The sequence below is a fragment of the Marmota flaviventris genome, chromosome 2, assembly GCF_047511675.1.
Source record: "Marmota flaviventris isolate mMarFla1 chromosome 2, mMarFla1.hap1, whole genome shotgun sequence".
In the NCBI taxonomy this organism is placed as follows: domain Eukaryota; kingdom Metazoa; phylum Chordata; class Mammalia; order Rodentia; family Sciuridae; genus Marmota; species Marmota flaviventris.
This window is the reverse complement of record NC_092499.1, coordinates 103,615,900-103,635,271: the sequence shown is the minus strand read 5'-3', so window position 1 is coordinate 103,635,271 and position 19,372 is coordinate 103,615,900. Positions and strand designations below refer to the sequence as shown.

At 35.5% G+C, this 19,372-nt stretch overlaps 1 protein-coding gene across 6 annotated transcripts in view; it reads left to right on the top strand.

Annotated features, from left to right (window-relative positions):
- Znf280d (zinc finger protein 280D) overlaps positions 1–19,372 on the top strand; it is a 122,157-nt gene that overhangs the window by 63,365 nt on the left and 39,420 nt on the right. For 5 of the 6 annotated variants that reach the window (XM_071608295.1, XM_027925932.2, XM_027925931.2 and 2 more), the window contains 4 exons: positions 727–873; positions 6,364–6,498; positions 8,342–8,649; positions 8,796–8,936. In XM_071608295.1, the coding sequence (XP_071464396.1) occupies positions 727–873; positions 6,364–6,498; positions 8,342–8,649; positions 8,796–8,936 (731 nt within the window). The remainder of the gene's footprint in view (positions 1–726; positions 874–6,363; positions 6,499–8,341; positions 8,650–8,795; positions 8,937–19,372) is intronic. The other variant, XM_071608296.1, reaches the window with a different exon arrangement.

The window sequence follows — 19,372 nt, the reverse complement described above, 5'->3', positions numbered from 1 at the left end:
ATATATCAGTGTTTTTTATTCTTTAATCATTTAGGTAAATTGGTTACCAAAATTAAAGTCCCTCTTATAAATAATTTATTAGTGGAAGGCATAACTCATTCATTATATGATGGGTACACAGTGGGCTGCATTTGGCCCACAGACTGTTGCTTGCTTACATCTGTGGTAGTCAAAGAAGAGCCCAGCTAGACATACAGATGGACATGTCTTACCATATAGGGAAGAATGTAGGTGTATACAAGGGAAATTTGAAATGCTGTTAGTTATAAAGAACCCTAGCAAATGTTTTGTGACCAGTATTTTTCCAGAATTTGAAGGAATAGGAAGACAAAAAAATAAAAGATTAATTGCCACTACCTTAGTGTGGGGTCCATTTACTGTCTAAAGAAGAGTGCTGTTTTTGTAGCAGAAAAAGCACTTTATAGGACAGGAGGTGCCAAAACTTGAAAATTTCAGTCAAGGTAGTGATAAATGAACAATCTGCTAAAAAGCACACAACCTAGTGATGTTTTGAGAAGAATTCTTTAATTTTGAAAGATAATTTCTGGGTTTTTTTTTTTTTTTTTTTTTTTTTGGTGCTTCTGTTAGTGGAATTTTTGGGTGTATAGGCATCAGCAAGAGTAGTAGTACACAGTGTTCTTCTAAACAAATGATCCATAATTTGCTTTGTAATTGCACATCAGTTATAAATTTTTGAATCAAACAAAACCTTCTTTCTATTTCTAGGTTTGCAATTATAGATCATCATCATTTTCTGATGTGGAAACTCACTTTAGAACATCCCATGAAAACACTAAGAACTTGCTGTGTCCTTTTTGCCTCAAAGTTATTAAAATTGCAACACCCTATATGCATCATTATATGAAACATCAGGTGAGATTTTCTAATTCCTGTTTGTTCATATTATCTTAATGAAAAAACAGGTTAAGTCTTGAAACACTGATTAATTTTATTCTGCAAAGGAAGCAGAGTTGTTCCAAATAACCCAATTAAATTTATAATTTATGTTGAATTATTTGTGAAACTTCCAGTTCTTTCCTTACCTCCTTTCCAGTGATGGTGTAGACCATAAATAAAGACCATAAATAAAGTTGTGAAAAATGACTAGAAATAGGCAACCAAGGATTGAGCGGGGGGAAAAAAAGAGAGAAGGTGAGTGAAATAAGCAAGTGGCAGATAGTTAGGTCCTAAGAGTAGATCTGGGAATGATTTTGAAGGAGTTTTCAAGAAGCAGGATGGGGGGAATATTACTTTGAACTGAGAAAAAAAAGATTGTGGACACATAACCTTGTTTTCCTATTCCTTTTCAAACTTTATTTCCACTTTCTAAAGCTCTGTTATTATGAGAAAATGTGTTGTCATTGACCTAGGTTCGTCCTTCACAGCTACAAGGCAAAGGAAGCTGTTGATGGGTTGATTCTGCCAGAGAGCTGTGTTTAGATCCTAACTTCTTTCCTGGATTACTTCTGCCAGTTCTGCTATGTAATTTTTGGAACTCAGCATTAGTGCTTGGAATTCTGATGTTATGCTTATTGTTTTTTTTTTTTTTTCCTGAAGCAATTAAATTATCCCTGTTTGTGCTAAAAATGTTGATACAACAGTGTTTTTGTCAAAATCAGAACCTAATGGATTTATTGCACCTGATCATATAATCAGGTTTTTCCAACTCATTAAGCATTTCTGTATTATGAATTAAACTGGCTCACCAATTTATTCACCATTGGTACTCACCTTGCTATGAGATGCAGTTGTTAGATAATCATGAAATCAGGTAGTAATTTTTAATTGGGAAAGATGATAAAAGTAGCATTTCCAAATGAATTTGGGATCGCCGGTGTTGTGACTGGGATACCACTCATCCTTGAGAAGTTCTGGAAAGATCTTTTATTTGATGGTCCCCCAACAATATTCCAACAGGTGTTAATAGGGGTTCTCCCAGTATTGTCACTGGTAAATAAATTTGGTAAATGCCTGGATTTAAAAAATTAAACAGTTTTGTTTGTCTGTTTTTTAAAACAGGACTTCTCAGAGCTTTTAATATGCTAATGGACATTGTAAATCTCCAAGCAAAAGATATAGTATGTATCATTTCCCAAACTTATTTGACCACTGAACACTTTATTTGAACATACTTATTAACATTTCTTGATAAAGAGTTTGGGAAACATTGTCCTTGGTACTCTGTATTTCATCTTTAGCCTTTAATTTTAAAAGGGAGAGTAAGGTATAAACTATTTTATTTTGAGGCTTTTTAATGTAACTTTCCCCAGATGCTTTACTAAGCTCTACATTGAGTTATAGACATGAAAATAATGATAAGATGTGTGGAGCCAGTGTGTGGGGTGTACAATGTATTCTATTTATTTTTTGTGGTATAGGGCATTGAATGCAGGACTTTGCACATGCTGAGCATGTGCTACTAAGTTGTGTCACCAGCGTAGGCTATGTTATTTAAAATCAAACCTTCATGCCTGGAGCCATCTTGACTTGCCATGGGTTCCTAACTTTTTAAAATTTTTGTTTGGGTGTGCCTGGGAAGTAGATAGCCAGCAGTAAAGATAGGGCAATCTATTAGTAAGAAAGAAGGATCATCAGGCATCCTCCAATGTATTTGTAATTTGTATACTTATTTATGAAAGACTGGGAAACCTTCACTGAGTAGAATTATAAACTTTTAACAGATGACAGTATAATATCAGGTAATAAAAATTGTTGATTCTGTGCCTCATTTTATTATGTTGAAGACCTCACTTGTAATTGTTTCTTTAAAAGATTATATTGTTATGTCTTGAGTAATTCTAGAGCAAACAACCCAGTTTATATGACTTTTATGAAATAATTTAAGAATTTCTGATATATTAAAAAAGCTTATTAGATAAAACAGTAAGCAGTTAACATATAGTAATCACCATATGGTATCAGGGTACTTAATCCTCACAACCTATATATGTTTTATAAATGAGGAAACAGGGTTTTAGTGAAAGTAACTTGCCTAATGTTGCATTGTCTCATAAAAGGCAAAGACAGAACATGATTTTAGAGCACTAGTTTTTACTGCTGTCATGGAGTTGGATTTTACATTGGCATTAGATCTAAAGGTAGAAATTACATATAGTAAGATTTTACCCTTAAATCCCTCAAGACTCTCAAAAAATTCAGTACAGTTATTTTCCTATACTCTGAATAGATCATTATATCTTTGATTGAACATTGTTGTTATTAAAAACTGTGATACTGTATCTTCATCACCCTTAGCACATTAAAATGCATATGTATATAACATCAGAGATGTGTAAGACTTGAGTCCACCTCAGGGAATTATAGATTGATGTTTTCTGTCTCAGATTTTGGATAAATGTGCATTGAATGAAGCAGCAGTCATTTTGAACTAGTTAAATTGTAACTGCCACTCATATATTTTTCTGCATTAGTCTCTTGCTTTCTGCTTCACTATTTATTCATCCAACAAATATTTATTTAGGATGCCTTACTGTATATCAGGAACTGTTTTAGGTATTATATAGCAGTGTGATTTAATTGGTACTGTAATGGAGAAAGATAATAAATTTGTGTGAATGTGTGTTTGTATATGCTGGTGATAAGTATTGTGGGTAGGAAATAAATGTGGAAAATAAGGAGTGCCAAGCACTGGGGAGGAGGGTTTGCTCTTTTATATACAGCATGGGCATCAAAGGGCCTCTTCAAAGGAAATTAAGAAGTAAGCCATGTGGGAGAGGTAACATTATGTAGGCAATGAAGTGAGTATAAACCAGAGTTACTAATAAGACTGGCAAGGAGGCCATTGAAGCTGGAGCAGAGGTAACTAACAGAAGGATGAAGTTGTAGGAGATAAGGTTGTAGCAATAGAACGCAGGCCAATTTGTGTGGACCCAGAGTCAGGACTTTGGAAAGCTCCTGGAAGGTTTTAAGTGAGAGACCTAGCATATTTCAAGAATTACCAACAACCATGGGGAGAATAGATCACAGGGCAGAAAAAGACATGAAAGGAAGATAGAAGTTTTTTTGTTTTTTTTTAAACCATAGTCTGGGTGACTTGCCCCAGTATGGTAGCAGTGGTTGGAGGTAATGACAAATAGGAATGTTATCAGTAGTCTTGAAAGTGAAGTTGGCAGGTTTTATTAAGGTGTTAAATAGAGGGGGCGGGGGGGCAGGAGGGGACACTGAGTTTTTTGTCTTAAGCATTTATAAGAATGGAGTTTTAATATTCTAAGCTATGGAGAAAATTGAGCAAGGAACAGATTTAGGATGGTAGGAGAGGGATATAGGAAACCTAGAGTTTAGTTTTGTCCATGTTGATTTGAGAAGCATATAAGATGTCAAGTAATGTTGCCAAATAAGCATTTGGGTAGGTGGTATTTAAAATCATGAAGCTGGATGAGGTAACCTAGTAAGTGATTCTAGTAAAGAGTTCTGGGAAATGAATTCTAGTGAACTTTTGTTCTGTCCTGTTGTTCTGGTATCTGTTTCTTGGCCAAGTTTTTCTCTCTTTTTTCCTCCTCTCTTTGAATACTTTATAAGTGAATTTGTGTTAAGTTGCTTATATCTATGATATAAGATAGTGCACCACACTGCTAGTCTTAAGATACATCTAAAATTATTCTAACATGTTGTTCTTACATATTGCTTTGGACATTGTGAAGAACTATTTTCTATTTTTTAAAAGTTTAATTGACATATAACAATTGTACATATTTGTTGGAAATAGAGTTATAATTCAATACATGTTTACAATGTATAAGTTCAAATTAAGGTAATTAGCATTTCCCTCAAACATTTTTATCATTTGTGTTGGGAACATTCACATAACTCTCTTCTAGCTCTTTATAATAATATATAAATTATTATAAACATAGTCACCCTGCCATGCTGTTGGACACTAGAACTTATTCTTCCTATCAAAGTGTTTTGTTTTCCAGTGTCTGATCTCCCTCATCCCTATCCCTGCACCCTTCCTAGCCTCTAGTGACCACTTTATATACTTCTGTGAGATCAGCTTTTTTATCTTGAATGTATGAGTGAGAACATATGATTTTTGCGGGGGGAGGGTACTGGGAATTGAACCCAAGTATACTTCACCACTGAGCTATATCCCCAGCCCTTTTCATTTTTTGAGACAGGGTCTTGCTGAGTAGCTGAGGCTGGTCTCAAACTTGAAATTCTCTTGCCTTAGCCTCCCAAATTCTGGGAATACAGGAATGAGCATTACACCCAGTTGAACATGTGATATTTGTATTTCTATGTCTGGCTTTTTTTTTTTTTTTAATGAAATGTTTGCTGTGTGCTAGTAACTTTGCTAGATACTTCTCTGTACATTACCTCAGAGAAGTATTACCTTAAATTTTATGAAGAGTTGGTTGTATTTAAAGGGAAATAGTGATGTGTCTGGCAGAGATACAGCTTTGAAGAAGATATTTTGCATGTGTTATTCTAAATTTCTATATATATAAGCATGTGTATATGAAATATATTTTTTATATTATTGAGAATAAATGTGTAAAGATTTCAGTTGATATTATACAGTAGGAAGAACACTGGATCAGGGAGTCTAGCATTGTTATTATCTAGCTATGGGAGAGGGACTTAGATTTCTCTTGGGTTCTATTTCCCATCTGTAGAATGTGATAGGACCAGGATATTAGGAGGAACTCAGGGAGTTTTCAACTGAAACATAGGTTGTGATCAGTTATATTTTATGCCTCCGTATCTATGTTGTCCAGTGTAGTAGTCACTGGCCACAATTATCTGTGTAAATTAATTAAATAAAATTTAAAAAATTTAGCTCCTCACTTTCATTTGCCACATTTCAAGTGCTCAGTAACCATTATATGGCTAGTAATTACCATGTTGAACAGCAAAGCTCTAGAGCATTTCGTTATTGCAGAAAGTTTTAATGGACAACATTGCTTTATATAACCATTTTTGTAACTTAACCTTTGAAATGTCTAGTTAGATTTACTTGAGTTTAGAGGATATAATTTACCAACTTGTCAAATGATTGAAAATAGCAAAATTTTAAAATAATTTTGACATTTTCTAAAATTAAAACATGTTTTAGCTCATTTTCATAGTATCATGTTTTTAAATAATTTAAGTTTATAATTAAAAGCTTTCATACATTTGGTGTAACTTCTATTTGAACCTGTTAATAGAACTTTTATGTTTGACTCTATATAGTAACAAATACATTTGATAGTAATATAAGTTTTAAAAAATGAAATTATATTTTGGTACTATTTATGATAAGAAATAGTAAACTTTCATTAAAATTAAGTTAGAGTAGTTCCAGGACACAGAATTTTGTGGTTACAAAAGTTATTTTTCCTTTTTTCTGTTTCTCAATAGAAAAAAGGAATACATCGTTGTACAAAATGCAGACTGCAATTTTTGACATGCAAGGAGAAAATGGATCATAAGACACAGCATCATCGAACATTTATAAAACCTAAACAACTAGAAGGATTGCCTCCTGGAACAAAAGTGAGTTCAAATATGTTATATTTTAACATTTTGTATAATAAAAATTAGCTCTAACCTGGTTTTATCTATTAAATATGACTTTTTAAAAATGACTTCAGATTTTTATTGCCTAATTTTAGATTTCATTGTTTTTATGCTTAGAAAGGAAAGCTTTAACCATTGAGTTCAGTGGCGGGTACTATGTTGAAATGGCATTCCTTCATTAAAAGTGTACCTAGTTTAACTGTTCCTTGGGTCAGGGGGTTGTTTCAATATTATATAGGCTATTTTTGAACTATTCCAGTTGGCAATGTATATGTCAGTTTTAGCAGCTAAACTCTAAGAGGCTTGATATCAGGAATCTTATTTTATTTATCTTTGTATCCCCAGTGTCTGGCATAGTGCCTTGAATGCCATAGGTTCTCAGATGTTTGTTGAAATTGTTATCATTTAGTCTACTCTCAAAGAAGCAAGTACTGCTGCTGGACAGCATTGTATTTTAAGTGAGCAAACACATGTCTGACTGCATACTGATGATTGTAATTTGCTTTTCCCTTTTTGCCTTATATACATCTGTTTTCTCTAACTTCTTTACATACAGTCAGCTCTTGAATATTTGCTCCAGTGGAGGGAAACAGAGGCATGGATAATCCAAAGTGAAATAACCCCCAAAACATTTATATTTGGCTTTGGGTACTTACGTTTGAATGTGGGTATGTCTGGTACTTGAATTAAATAAAATAATATAAAGCCATGCTCTGAAGACTTAGAGCAAGAGAAGCTATCCAGCATTCTTCCCTGCAAACCATTCATTTCATGCTGGAACTAGACATGCAGAACACTAATGTAAGCAGTGCAGTCCTCTCTCATTTTTCCCCTTAATAATAATAATAATATTAATGATAATGATACTAAATGTTGTTATGACATCTTAGAATGAGGCTTTCAGTGTACTTTTCATACATTGTATTATTTAATCCATACAATCATTCAGTGAGTAGAAAAGGCAAATAGTGCCCTGTATTTTAGATATGAAGAAGTTTAAAGAGGATATCTTATTTACGCAAGATTACATGGCTTGGAAGGCATAATGCGAGATTCAACCTCAGTTCTTTTGATTCCTGACCTAGTGCTTTTGTATAATACCTAAGCACATGTTTCATAGGACTTCATCATAGTCTGTTCCTCACATGCATGAGGAGAGTATAGTCAAGTGATCAATGAGAATGTTGGTAGGCAATTGACCTTTCCATTGTCAACTAACAGATATAATTGAATATTTTCTATTTTGAACACTAAATGATAGATTTTGTGTTAGTTCCCTTTAAGAGAAGTCTCAATATTAAATTCTTCACACAATGCAAAAAGTTGACTTAACTCTTTCTTATAACATTTTATAAGCATAAATCCAGGGTAATGAGCCCCCGCAAAGGAGAGGTCACATTTACTATAGATCTATTTGTTTTGTAGTTATGAAAGGGTGATATCAGTAGGCCTCTCTAGAGTTATTTTTCAAGCTTTGTGAAACTTAGACCTATATATGAATTTTTTTTTTAAATTATGTCACAGCATAAAAATAGCTATGGAATGTGCTCTTTTGATAGCCATATAATTTTTATTAACTCCTAATTACTCATTAATAACTGTATTTACACATAACTCATTTTACATTAAGTGAATAAATATCAAATTTAACTTTATTTAATTGTTTTGAACATTTGGAGTAAATAAGACTAAATACAATTGTAGTTTATGTGTACTCTTTCAAAATACTTGATGTTTAATGTTTTTTGTACAGTGATATTTTAATAGTAATATAGTGATTTTTTTTTTTTTGAAATAAATATATTCTGCATTCTTGTAGGTTACTATTCGAGCTTCAGTTGGACCTCTTCAGTCAGGATCTTCACCTACACCTTCCATTAATGCAAGCACTTCTACCCTTCAGCTCTCACCTCCAAGGACTAAAAATATAACTGCTAAAAATCCCACAAAATCGAATACAAGTAAACCTAATACAACCAAATCCAATGCAAGTAAACCTAATGGAAATAAGCCTAATGGAAGTAAATCTAAATACAAATCAAAAATCTCTAATATGCAAAAGAAACAAAGCACATTGGCTAATAGCAATAAAAAAATCAAAGTTAATACTGCATTGAGGAACTTAAGGTGATGTTTTATTCCTAATATACAATACCAATTTAAATTTAAGTATAAAAACATTATACTTTAGTTAATTAGAATAGTAATATGGCTCTTACTTATTACTTTTGTTTTAAAATATATTTATACCATTTTCTTTGTGTCTCCATAAGGTGTCGTCGGGGCATTCACAAGTGCATTGAGTGCTGTTCTGAAATAAAAGATTTTGCAAACCATTTTCCTACATATGTCCACTGTAGCTTTTGCAGATACAATACTAGCTGTAGTAAAGCCTATGTAAATCATATGATGAGGTAAGAAGAGTTAAACCTGTAAATTGACAACTAAAATTATAGGACAGGAAGTTTTTGTTTTGAAGCAAAGTTATCCCTATTAGAAACTAGTTTTTCTCCTCAAAGAGCCAAAAGGACCTAGCAGTAAGGAACTTCTAAGATACTATCTGATGTTATTTTCCAACATAGTAACTCAAGTAATTACTGGTCTTAAATTGTAAGAATGGTTTTTTTTTTAATTTATTTTTTTATTGGTTGTTCAAAACATTATAAAGCTATTGACATATCATATTTCATACATTAGATTCAAGTTGGTTATGAACTCCCAATTTTACCCCAAATACTGATTGCAGAATCACATCGGTTACACATCCACATTTTTACATAATGCCCTATTAGTAACTGTTGTATTCTGCTACCTTTCCTATCCTCTACTATCCCCCCTCCCTCCCCTCCCATCTTCTCTCACTACCCCATCCACTGTAATTCATTTCTCTCCTTGTTTATTTTCCCATTCCCCTCACAACCTCTTATATGTAATTTTGTATAACAGTGAGGGTCTCCCTCCATTACCATGCAATTTCCCTTTCTCTCCCTTTCCATCCCACCTCATGTATCTGTTTAATGTTAATCTTTTCTTCCTGTTCTTCCTCCCTGCTCTGTTCTTAGTTGCTCTCATTATATCAAAGAAGACACTTGGTATTTGTTTTTTAGGGATTGGCTAGCTTCACTAAGCATAATCTGCTCTAGTGCCATCCATTTCCCTGCAAATTCTATGATTTTGTCATTTTTTAGTGCTGCGTAATACTCCATGGTGTATAAATGCCACATTTTTTTTATCCATTCATCTATTGAAGGGCATCTGGGTTGGTTCCACAGTCTAGCAATTGTGAATTGTGCTGCTATGAACATCGATGTAGCAGTATCCCTGTAGTATGCTCTTTTAAGGTCTTCAGGGAATAGTCCAAGAAGGGCAATAGCTGGGTCAAATGGTGGTTCCATTCCCAGCTTTCCCAGGAATCTCCATACTGCTTTCCAGATTGGCCGCACCAGGTTGCAGTCCCACCAGCAATGTACAAGAGTACCCTTTTCCCCACATCCTCTCCAGCACTTGTTGTTGTTTGACTTCATAATGGCTGCCAATCTTACTGGAGTGAGATGGTATGTTAGGGTGGTTTTGATTTGCATTTCTCTGACTGCTAGAGATGGTGAGCATTTTTTCATGTACTTGTTGATTGATTGTATGTCCTCCTCTGAGAAGTGTCTGTTCAGGTCTTTGGCCCATTTGTTGATTGGGTTATTTGTTTTCTTATTGTTTAATTTTTTGAGTTCTTTGTATACTCTGGATATTAGGGCTCTATCTGAAGTGTGAGGAGTAAAAATTTGTTCCCATGATGTAGGCTCCCTATTTACCTCTTTTATTGTTTCTCTTGCTGAGAGAAAACTTTTCAGTTTAAGTAAGTCCCATTTGTTGATTCGTGTTATCAACTTTTGTGCTATAGGTGTCCTATTAAGGAATTTGGAGCCCGACCCTACAATATGTAGATCGGCGCCAACTTTTTCTTCTATCAGACGCAGAGTCTCTGATTTGATATCTAGGTCCTTGATCCATTTTGAATTCACTTTTGTGCATGGCGAGAGGAGGGGATTCAGTTTCATTTTGTTGCATATGGATTTCCAGTTTTCCCAGCACCATTTGTTGAAGATGCTATCCTCCCTCCATTGCATGCTTTTAGCTCCTTTATCAAATATAAGATAGTTGTAGCTTTGTGGATTAGTCTCTGTGTCCTCTATTCTGTACCATTGGTCCACCCTCCTGTTTTGGTACCAGTACCATGCTGTTTTTGTTACTATTGCTCTGTAATATAGTTTTAAGTCTGGTATCGCTATACCGCCTGATTCGCACTTCCTGCTTAGAATTGCTTTTGCTATTCTGGGTCTTTTATTTTTCCATATGAATTTCATGATTGCTTTATCCATTTCTACAAGAAATGCCGTTGGGATTTTGATTGGCATTGCATTAAACCTATAGAGAACTTTTGGTAATATCGCCATTTTGATGATGTTAGTTCTGCCTATCCATGAACAGGGTATATTTTTCCATCTTCTAAGATCTTCTTCTACTTCTCTTTTTAGGGTTTTGTAGTTTTCATTGTATAAATCTTTCACCTCTTTTGTTAGGTTGATTCCCAAGTATTTTATTTTTTTTGAGGATATTGTGAATGGAGTGTTTTTCCTCATTTCCGTTTCAGAAGTTTTGTCGCTGATATACAGAAATGCCTTTGATTTATGCGTGTTGATTTTATATCCTGCCACTTTGCTGAATTCATTTATTAGTTCTAGTAGTTTTTTTGTAGACCCTTTTGGGTCTTCTAGGTATAGAATCATGTCATCTGCAAATAGTGATAATTTAAGTTCTTCTTTTCCTATTTTTATGCCTTTAATTTCTTTCGTCTGTCTAATTGCTCTGGCCAGTGTTTCGAGAACTATATTGAATAGAAGTGGTGAGAGAGGGCATCCCTGTCTTGTTCCAGATTTTAGGGGGAATGCCTTCAATTTTTCTCCATTGAGAATGATGCTAGCCTGAGGCTTAGCATAGATAGCTTTTACAATGTCGAGGTAAGTTCCTGTTATCCCTAGTTTTTCTAATGTTTTGAACATAAAGGAATGCTGTACTTTGTCGAATGCTTTTTCTGCGTCTATTGAGATGATCATATGGTTCTTATTTTTAAGTCTATTGATGTGGTGAATAACATTTATTGATTTCCGTATATTGAACCATCCTTGCATCCCAGGGATGAATCCTACTTGATCATGGTGCACAATTTTTTTGATGTGCCTTTGTATCCGATTCGCCAGAATTTTATTGAGGATTTTTGCATCTAGGTTCATCAGAGATATTGGTCTGTAGTTTTCTTTCTTTGAGGTGTCTTTGTCTGGTTTCGGAATCAGGGTGATGTTGGCCTCATAGAATGAATTTGGCAGAGCTCCTTCTTTTTCTATTTCCTGAAATAACTTGAAAAGTATTGGTATTAATTCTTCCTTAAAGGTTTTGTAAAACTCCGCTGTATACCCATCCGGTCCTGGGCTTTTCTTGGTTGGAAGTCTTTTGATTGCTTCTTCTATTTCATCTATTGTTATTGGTCTGTTTAAGTTGTGAGTATCCTCCTGACTCAGTCTGGGCAATCATATGACTTAAGGAATTTATCGATGTCTTCACTATCTTCTATTTTATTGGAATATAGGTTTTCAAAATAATTTCTAATTGTCTTCTGTATTTCTGTAGCATCTGTTGTGATATTGCCTTTTTCATCCCGTATGTTAGTAATTTGAGTTCTCTCTCTTCTTCTCTTCGTTAGCATGGCTAAGGGTCTGTCAATCTTATTTATTTTTTCAAAGAACCAACTTTTAGTTTTGTTAATTTTTTCAATGGTTTCTTTTGTTTCAATTTCGTTGATTTCTGCTCTGATTTTAATTATTTCTTGCCTTCTGCTACATTTGCTGTTGTTTTGCTCTTCCTTTTCTAGGGCTTTGAGATGAAGTGTGAGCTCATTTATTTGTTGGTTTTTCCTTTTTTTGAGGAATGACCTCCAAGCGATGAATTTCCCTCTTAAAACTGCTTTCATTGTGTCCCATAGATTCCGATATGTTGTGTCTGTATTTTCATTTATCTCTAAGAATTTTTTGATTTCCTCCTTTATGTCTTCTGTAACCCATTGATCATTCAGTAACATATTGTTCATTTTCCATGTGATGTAGGATTTTTCCTTCCTTCTTTTATCATTGATTTCCAGTTTCATTCCATTATGATCAGATAAAATGCATGGTATTATCTCCACCCCTGTATATTTACTGAGGGTTGCCCTATGGCATAATATATGGTCTATTTTTGAGAAGGATCCATGTGCTGCTGAGAAAAAAGTATATCCACTTGATGATGGTTGATATATTCTATATATGTCAGTTAAGTCTAGGTTGTTGATTGTGATATTGAGTTCTATAGTTTCTTTATTCAGCTTTTGTTTGGAGGATCTGTCCAATTGTGAGAGAGGTGTGTTGAAGTCACCCATAATTATTGTGTTGTGGTCTATTTGATTCTTGAACTTGAGGAGAATTTGTTTTATGAACGTCGCAGCACCATTATTTGGTGCATAAATATTGATAATTGTTATGTCTTGTTGGTGAATGGTTCCTTTTAACAGTATATAATGTCCTTCCTTATCCCTTTTGATTAATTTAGTCTTGAAGTCAATTTTATTCGATATGAGGATGGCCACCCCTGCTTGCTTACAAGGACCGTGTGCGTGGTATATTTTTTCCCAACCTTTCACCTTCAGCCTGTGTATGTCTTTTCCAATCAGATGTGTCTCCTGGAGGCAGCATATTTATTGTTGGATTTGTTTTTTTAATCCATGTTACCAGCCTATGTCGCTTTATTGGAGAGTTTAAGCCATTAACGTTTAGAGTTACTATTGATATATGGTTTGTACTTCCAGCCATGTTTGATTATTTATCTTCTTCTTTTTTTTTTTTTTTTTAAATTTAGTTTGTTTCTCCATGGTTAGCTTTCCCCCCGCCCTCTGTCTTTATAGAGGCACTTCCCCCTGATGGTTTTGGTTATTGTTTTTCATTTCTTCCTCGTGTAGTGTTTTGCTCAAGATGCTTTGCAATGCTGGTTTTCTGGCTGCACATTCTTTTAGCTTTTGTTTATCATGAAAGATTTTTATTTCATTGTCATACCTGAAGCTTAATTTTGCTGGATACAGAATTCTTGGTTGGCATCCATTGTCTTTCAGTGTTTGAAATACGTTGTTCCAGGATCTTCTCGCTTTCAGCGTCTGTGATGAAAAATCCGTTGTTAACCTTATTGGTTTACCCCTGAATGTAATCTGCCTCCTTTCTCTTGTAGCTTTTAATATTTTCTCTTTGTTCTGTATATTGGATATCTTCATAACAATGTGTCTTGGCGTTGGTCTACTGTGATTTTTTGTGCTCGATGTCCTGTATGCATCTACAATTTGTATATCCGTTTCCTTTTTTATTTCTGGAAAGTTTTCTGTAATTATTTCATTCAGCAGGCTACTCATTCCCTTGGTTTGAATCTCTGTACCTTCTTCTATCCCGATGACTCGTAGGTTTGGTTTTTTTATGTTATCCCATATCTCTTGGATGTTTTTCTCGTGGTTTTTAACTAGCCTTTCTGAGTTGGCTAGGCTCTTTTCAAGATGATATATTTTGTCTTCATTATCTGATGTTCTGGCTTCTACTTGGTCCACTCTGTTGGTGATACTCTCAATTGAGTTTTTAATTTGGTTTATCGTTTCCTTCATTTCTAGAATTATTGTTTGGTTTTTTTTTAATAATCTCTAACTCCTGATAAAGATGCTTAACTTCTTCTTTTATCTGTTTATGTAATTCATTTTCAAAGTGTTCTTTCACTGTTTGGATTTGCTGTCTCGTATCTTCTTTAAGGTTCCATTCCATTTGTCTAAGGTATTCCTTGAGTTCTTTATATGACCATTTTTCTGCTGACTCTAGGTCCTCCTGAATATTTAGGTTGTCCTTCATTGTTTGTACTCCTTTTCTTCCTTGCTTTTTTATGCTGCTCATGTTACTTCTTGTTCTGTTTGACTGCTGAGTTTCTGTTTACTCTTATAGATTTATTTGATGCTTGGGAGGAAAGATATTAGAAGGGAAGGGAAGAAGTCACTAAAGAGAATGAGAGTAGGCAGGTAGAATTCAAGGAAGGGGGAATAAGAAAATTGAAAAGAAATGAAAAGACAAAAGAAACAAAAATAACAAAGATTAGATAATAAAGAAAGAAAGAAAAGACGAGAAAAAAAAATTTAACAAAAATAATAATGATAATAAAAAATGAAAATTAAAATTTAAAAAATAATAATAATAAAAAAATTGAAAAAAAAATTAGAAACATTGAAAAAAAGTTAAAGAACAACAACAAATAAAAATTGAAAATGAAAGAAAAAGAAGAAAAAAAAAAAGAAAAAGAAAAAAAATGATAATAATAATAATAATAAATGGAGTCCTAGAGTTCTATTAACTTCTCTTCCAGTAGGTGGAGCTTTGCCCACTGGGCCAAGCCTCTCCTCTCAATAGGTGGGAACCATTCACTGTGCAGCAGCTCTTTCTCCTAGACTGGGCGGGTCTCCAATCCTGAGTGTCTAGGGCCTTGTCTTGTGTTTCCTCAAGCCAGGCCGTGCTCACCTGTGGCGCTCACCACAATACTGGCTACACGCCAGGTCTGCTGCTCCTGGGAGCCCTGTTTTCATGAACACCTGGGCTCACTCTCCCTGTTTGCCTCCCTCAGACCCTCAGTTTGTAGAGCTTGGGGCTGAGATCCCCCAGCGAATTTGCTTGCCCTCCTGTAGCCACGCCCCCGGTAGCTGGTGCAAGAGACCTCAGTTGTCAGCACTAGTGGGAGCGGTAGCCGGGAGTTCCGCGCCGCAAGTCCCGCGCCACTCCTGATTCCCTCGGTCTGGTTATTGCGTTCACAGGAGAGCTGGGAGTGGACCTTAAGGTTTCCCCGCTGTGTGGAGAGAGATGACTAGGGGATTACACACCTGTCGCGCTGGTTTCAATGCAGTTATCTCCTCCGCCCGTGATGCCATTTCTCTGCCATGGTGGTTTCCCATGCAAATGGTGACCGTTCGTTCCCTTTGCCGGGTGACCAATGCAACGGGTGGGTCCTGACTGTCTCTCCCAATCCCCGTTTCAGTCCTGTGGCCACTGCCTATGAAGGCTCGGTTGGCTTTTACCTCTGTAAGTTCCTAAGGGCCGACCAATTATTTCAGTGGGATCGTTAGTGCTGAGTCACACGAAGCAGGCGAACCGGAGCTTAATTGCCTCCGATTCGGGCTCTGTGTGTGTGTTCTGAGGGGCCCAGCCTGTACACCCCAGATCCACGTCAGCTCAGCATTGCCTAGTGATCCTGGGCAAACAGCATTTAGACAGTTTACAGCTCCCTATGCCCGCGCAGTTGAAGATGTCAGAGACTTGATCTCTCTGCACCTGCCACCATGTTAGATCTCCTCAATGATATTCATGTTGCCCTTACAGCTTCCTGGCATAAGCAAGTTCTTGGAATTATACAAACTGCTGCTTCTGTTTCCAGTCCAGATTTCTAGAAATGAAACCCTGCCGCCGTCGCCTCCGTCTCTGGGCCGCGCTCACGGGCACTGCGCTCGTGTGCGACCGTAGCAGAGCCGCCCTGGCCTCCGCAGCTCTTCAGCCCGGTGCCCGGCCCCTGGGGCCCAAGCGGCTGCCGCCGCGGCTCTCCGTCCCCCTCCTCCGGAGCACGGGTCCCCTGGCAGGGGGGTGCAGAACGACCCCAGAGCAGGCTCTGCCCGAAGGTGCAGCGGCGAACAGGCCACTGAGGCACTCGAGGCCGCAGTCCAGCCTTCGGAGGACAGGGCTCGGAAGAACGGTTTATTAAACTAATAAAATTAGGATAGGTTTGTTGGGGAAATAATTATTCTGTTTTTTATTTTTCCCTATAGGTATTTAAAAATGGTGATTTTCAAATAAAACTTTAAGTGTTTTAAGCTTATTTAGCATACAAATAAATGTCCTCATTAGGAATATCCTCTTCAAATTAGTCACTTTGAGAGAAGCTGTAGTTTTGTGATGAAATCCAGTGATTACTGCTTCTGCTCATAGAGGAATAGCTGTACCTAAATTTATTGATAGTTGAAACTATTAACCTTTTATTCAACTAGTAGCTGTAGCTTTTTAATTAATAGCTAACATTATTGAAGGATTTTCAGTGATGTTAGGAACTTCATTGAATCTGGTTTTCTTTCTATGGTCCTTCATCTGTCAGGCCATCTATACATACATTTGTTCAGTGAAAGGGAGAGACTATTCTGGTTATGATGCCACTGTTTGGAATTCTTTTTCATTAATTCATTTAATTTATGTTGTTTGAGTACCTATCATTTACACTATGCTAAGAAACCCCTTCAGAACCCACATTACTTTCATTTGTATTTCTTTAATAGAAGAATATTTTATTCTATCAGGATGGATTTTTATCTTTAAAAATAGTTCTTCCGTTATAAATGTGATATACTGCTTATTCATAGTGAGTTTGTTCCATTTAAATAAATATTAGAATTAATGTATAACTGAGTTTCTTGGAGATCATGACATAACCTCTGTTTTACTTTCTTATCATTATCAGATACTGCTTTTCCAGAATTCTCCTACCTTTCATGGTAACTTTAGCCCTTCTCTCTCAGTTTTTCTGCCTTGATGATTGGCCTACCTCCTGGTGTCTTGGCTTCTTTAGTGCCAGCACTTCACACCAGCTTTTAAGTTTTGGGTCCTCTTCATTTTTAGTCTCATCCTATATACTCTTCATTCCTTCTGAATTCTTATTACTCCATGATGTTCAGAGTTTTGACTCTTTTTGCCAGTCTAGCAGCATTCATTTAACTTTAGAGTCATCGTGGTCCTCTGTTTCGAATCCTGTTCTTTTCTTTGTCCTCTACATTTTTATGCATGCTCACCTAGCATAAAAGCCAGTTTAAGATTTCGGCCTCTTCCCCTTTCCATCTTTATGTATGCTCAATTCTAGAATACAAGAGTTTATTTATTCATTCTGACTTATAATCTTTAACTTTGATTAAGACCTATCTCTTTATTTTTCTTTTTAAAGACCTCCTTATTTTTACCTAAGTGTTTGTTTAATCCTTTTTTCAGTACCCTAAAGATTTTATTTTCATCTTTTAGTTGTTAACCCAACTTATTAATTGCTCGATTGAAGGTTTTTCATTTTTCCTAAAAGCTAGCTCTTTTCAACTCCACATATTTTTCTTCATCCAGATATTAATCTCAGAAATTAAGCTTGTCCCATTTCTCCATAGCCAATTCTATCTCTTATCTCCTTCAATTCATCATAACCTAATTCAGTTAACTTGTATTTTCATCCCTATCTCACTATAGGACTTCTTCTGCTTATAAACACTTTCAGGGTTTTGTTTCTTTAATTTTAGGATGAAGGAGCTATGTCCTTCCTGCGTATTTTCTTTATTTCTTGTCTGCCTTTTTCCAGCAACGTTTTTCAAAATGTTTGTTGCCAGCTTAATTGTGACTCATTTCTTTACCCTTTTGAGTATCATCCCTACCTATCAACTAACACTGCCCCTTTAAAGATTATTGTGTCATGTACTTATCACCACACTTTTCCTCTTTTTTCATTCTTTACTCCTTAACTTTATTTTTAACGTTGTTGCCACTCACTTTTGAAACGTTTCTCTTTAGTCTCTATTAAGCTGTTAATACCATTTTTCTTCTTTTTAGGTAACACCTCTTTCATTGCCTGTCTCCAACTGTTTATAGTCCCTTTCTTAGTAATTTTAGTACTTGCACTTTCAGCTTTCAACTTGAAATCTTAGAATTTCAATCTTTTGTTTTTCTGAGATCCAAATATGTGTTTCTAATTATTTTGTAGATGCTTTTACCCTAGACCCACTGGCATCTCAATAGAACAACAACAACAACAAAAAAAAAAAAAACGCCAAATATTATTATCTGTCTCAGATTCACATTACTACCATCCTAACTTTTTAAGTTCCATCTCTTTCAGGGCACCATTTTGTGTGAATGTTTAGCTCCAGCTAGAAATAATTTACTGTTCCAAGTTTCTGAAACTCAAGAAGTTCTTTTGATTCACTGTGCATCATGGCTTCCTGAGACTGCCTCCCAACCACTGCAGTATCTGATACTCCTATTGCTCTAAACCAGGCCCCATCATCTTTTCCCCTAGTATACTTCTGGGTGGAATGCTAATCTCTTATTCTGTTCAAAACACAAAGCTACCTAAGGATGTCTTTTATTTTGCCCTTAATTTCTAAAGGATCAAATTGGAAAGTATTTTGTGTTTCTTAAACTAAGGTTCATTCTGGCCTTCCTTTTCCCATTTATCATAGGTTTCCTTCCTGTCCTGAAGAACTTCCAAATCCATTATATCTCCAACCATTTGCAGTTGGCTCAAGACATTCTTCTTACCCTTTTCCAAACCACCCAAACCTACATTTCATTGTCATCACATATACTCCTTATTCATTGTTAGCTCCTTTCTCCATTTTTTTTGTTTTGTTTTTTCTTCATTGATACTGTCATTTCCCTTTGCCTTCTCACTGAGTAGCACACCCTTATTTCTACTTACTGCAGATACTTGATCTAGGTTTGAAGTTTTTATGAAGGGAAGCTTCATTTCTCCAAAAGATGTGTACATTCAGTTCTTACCCTATACCATACCAACTCTGTAGCCTTTCAAGTAGTCTTTTTCTTTCTGGTCTCATACCTGCCCAGTCTCTTCTATAAAGAGAGACTCTGATCCTCATAAGTTGGCTAATCTTTTCTAAAGTATTTTTCTTCCCATACTTATTTTATATAGTAGTTTTTTCTTATTCTTTATTAGTCCCCATGACACC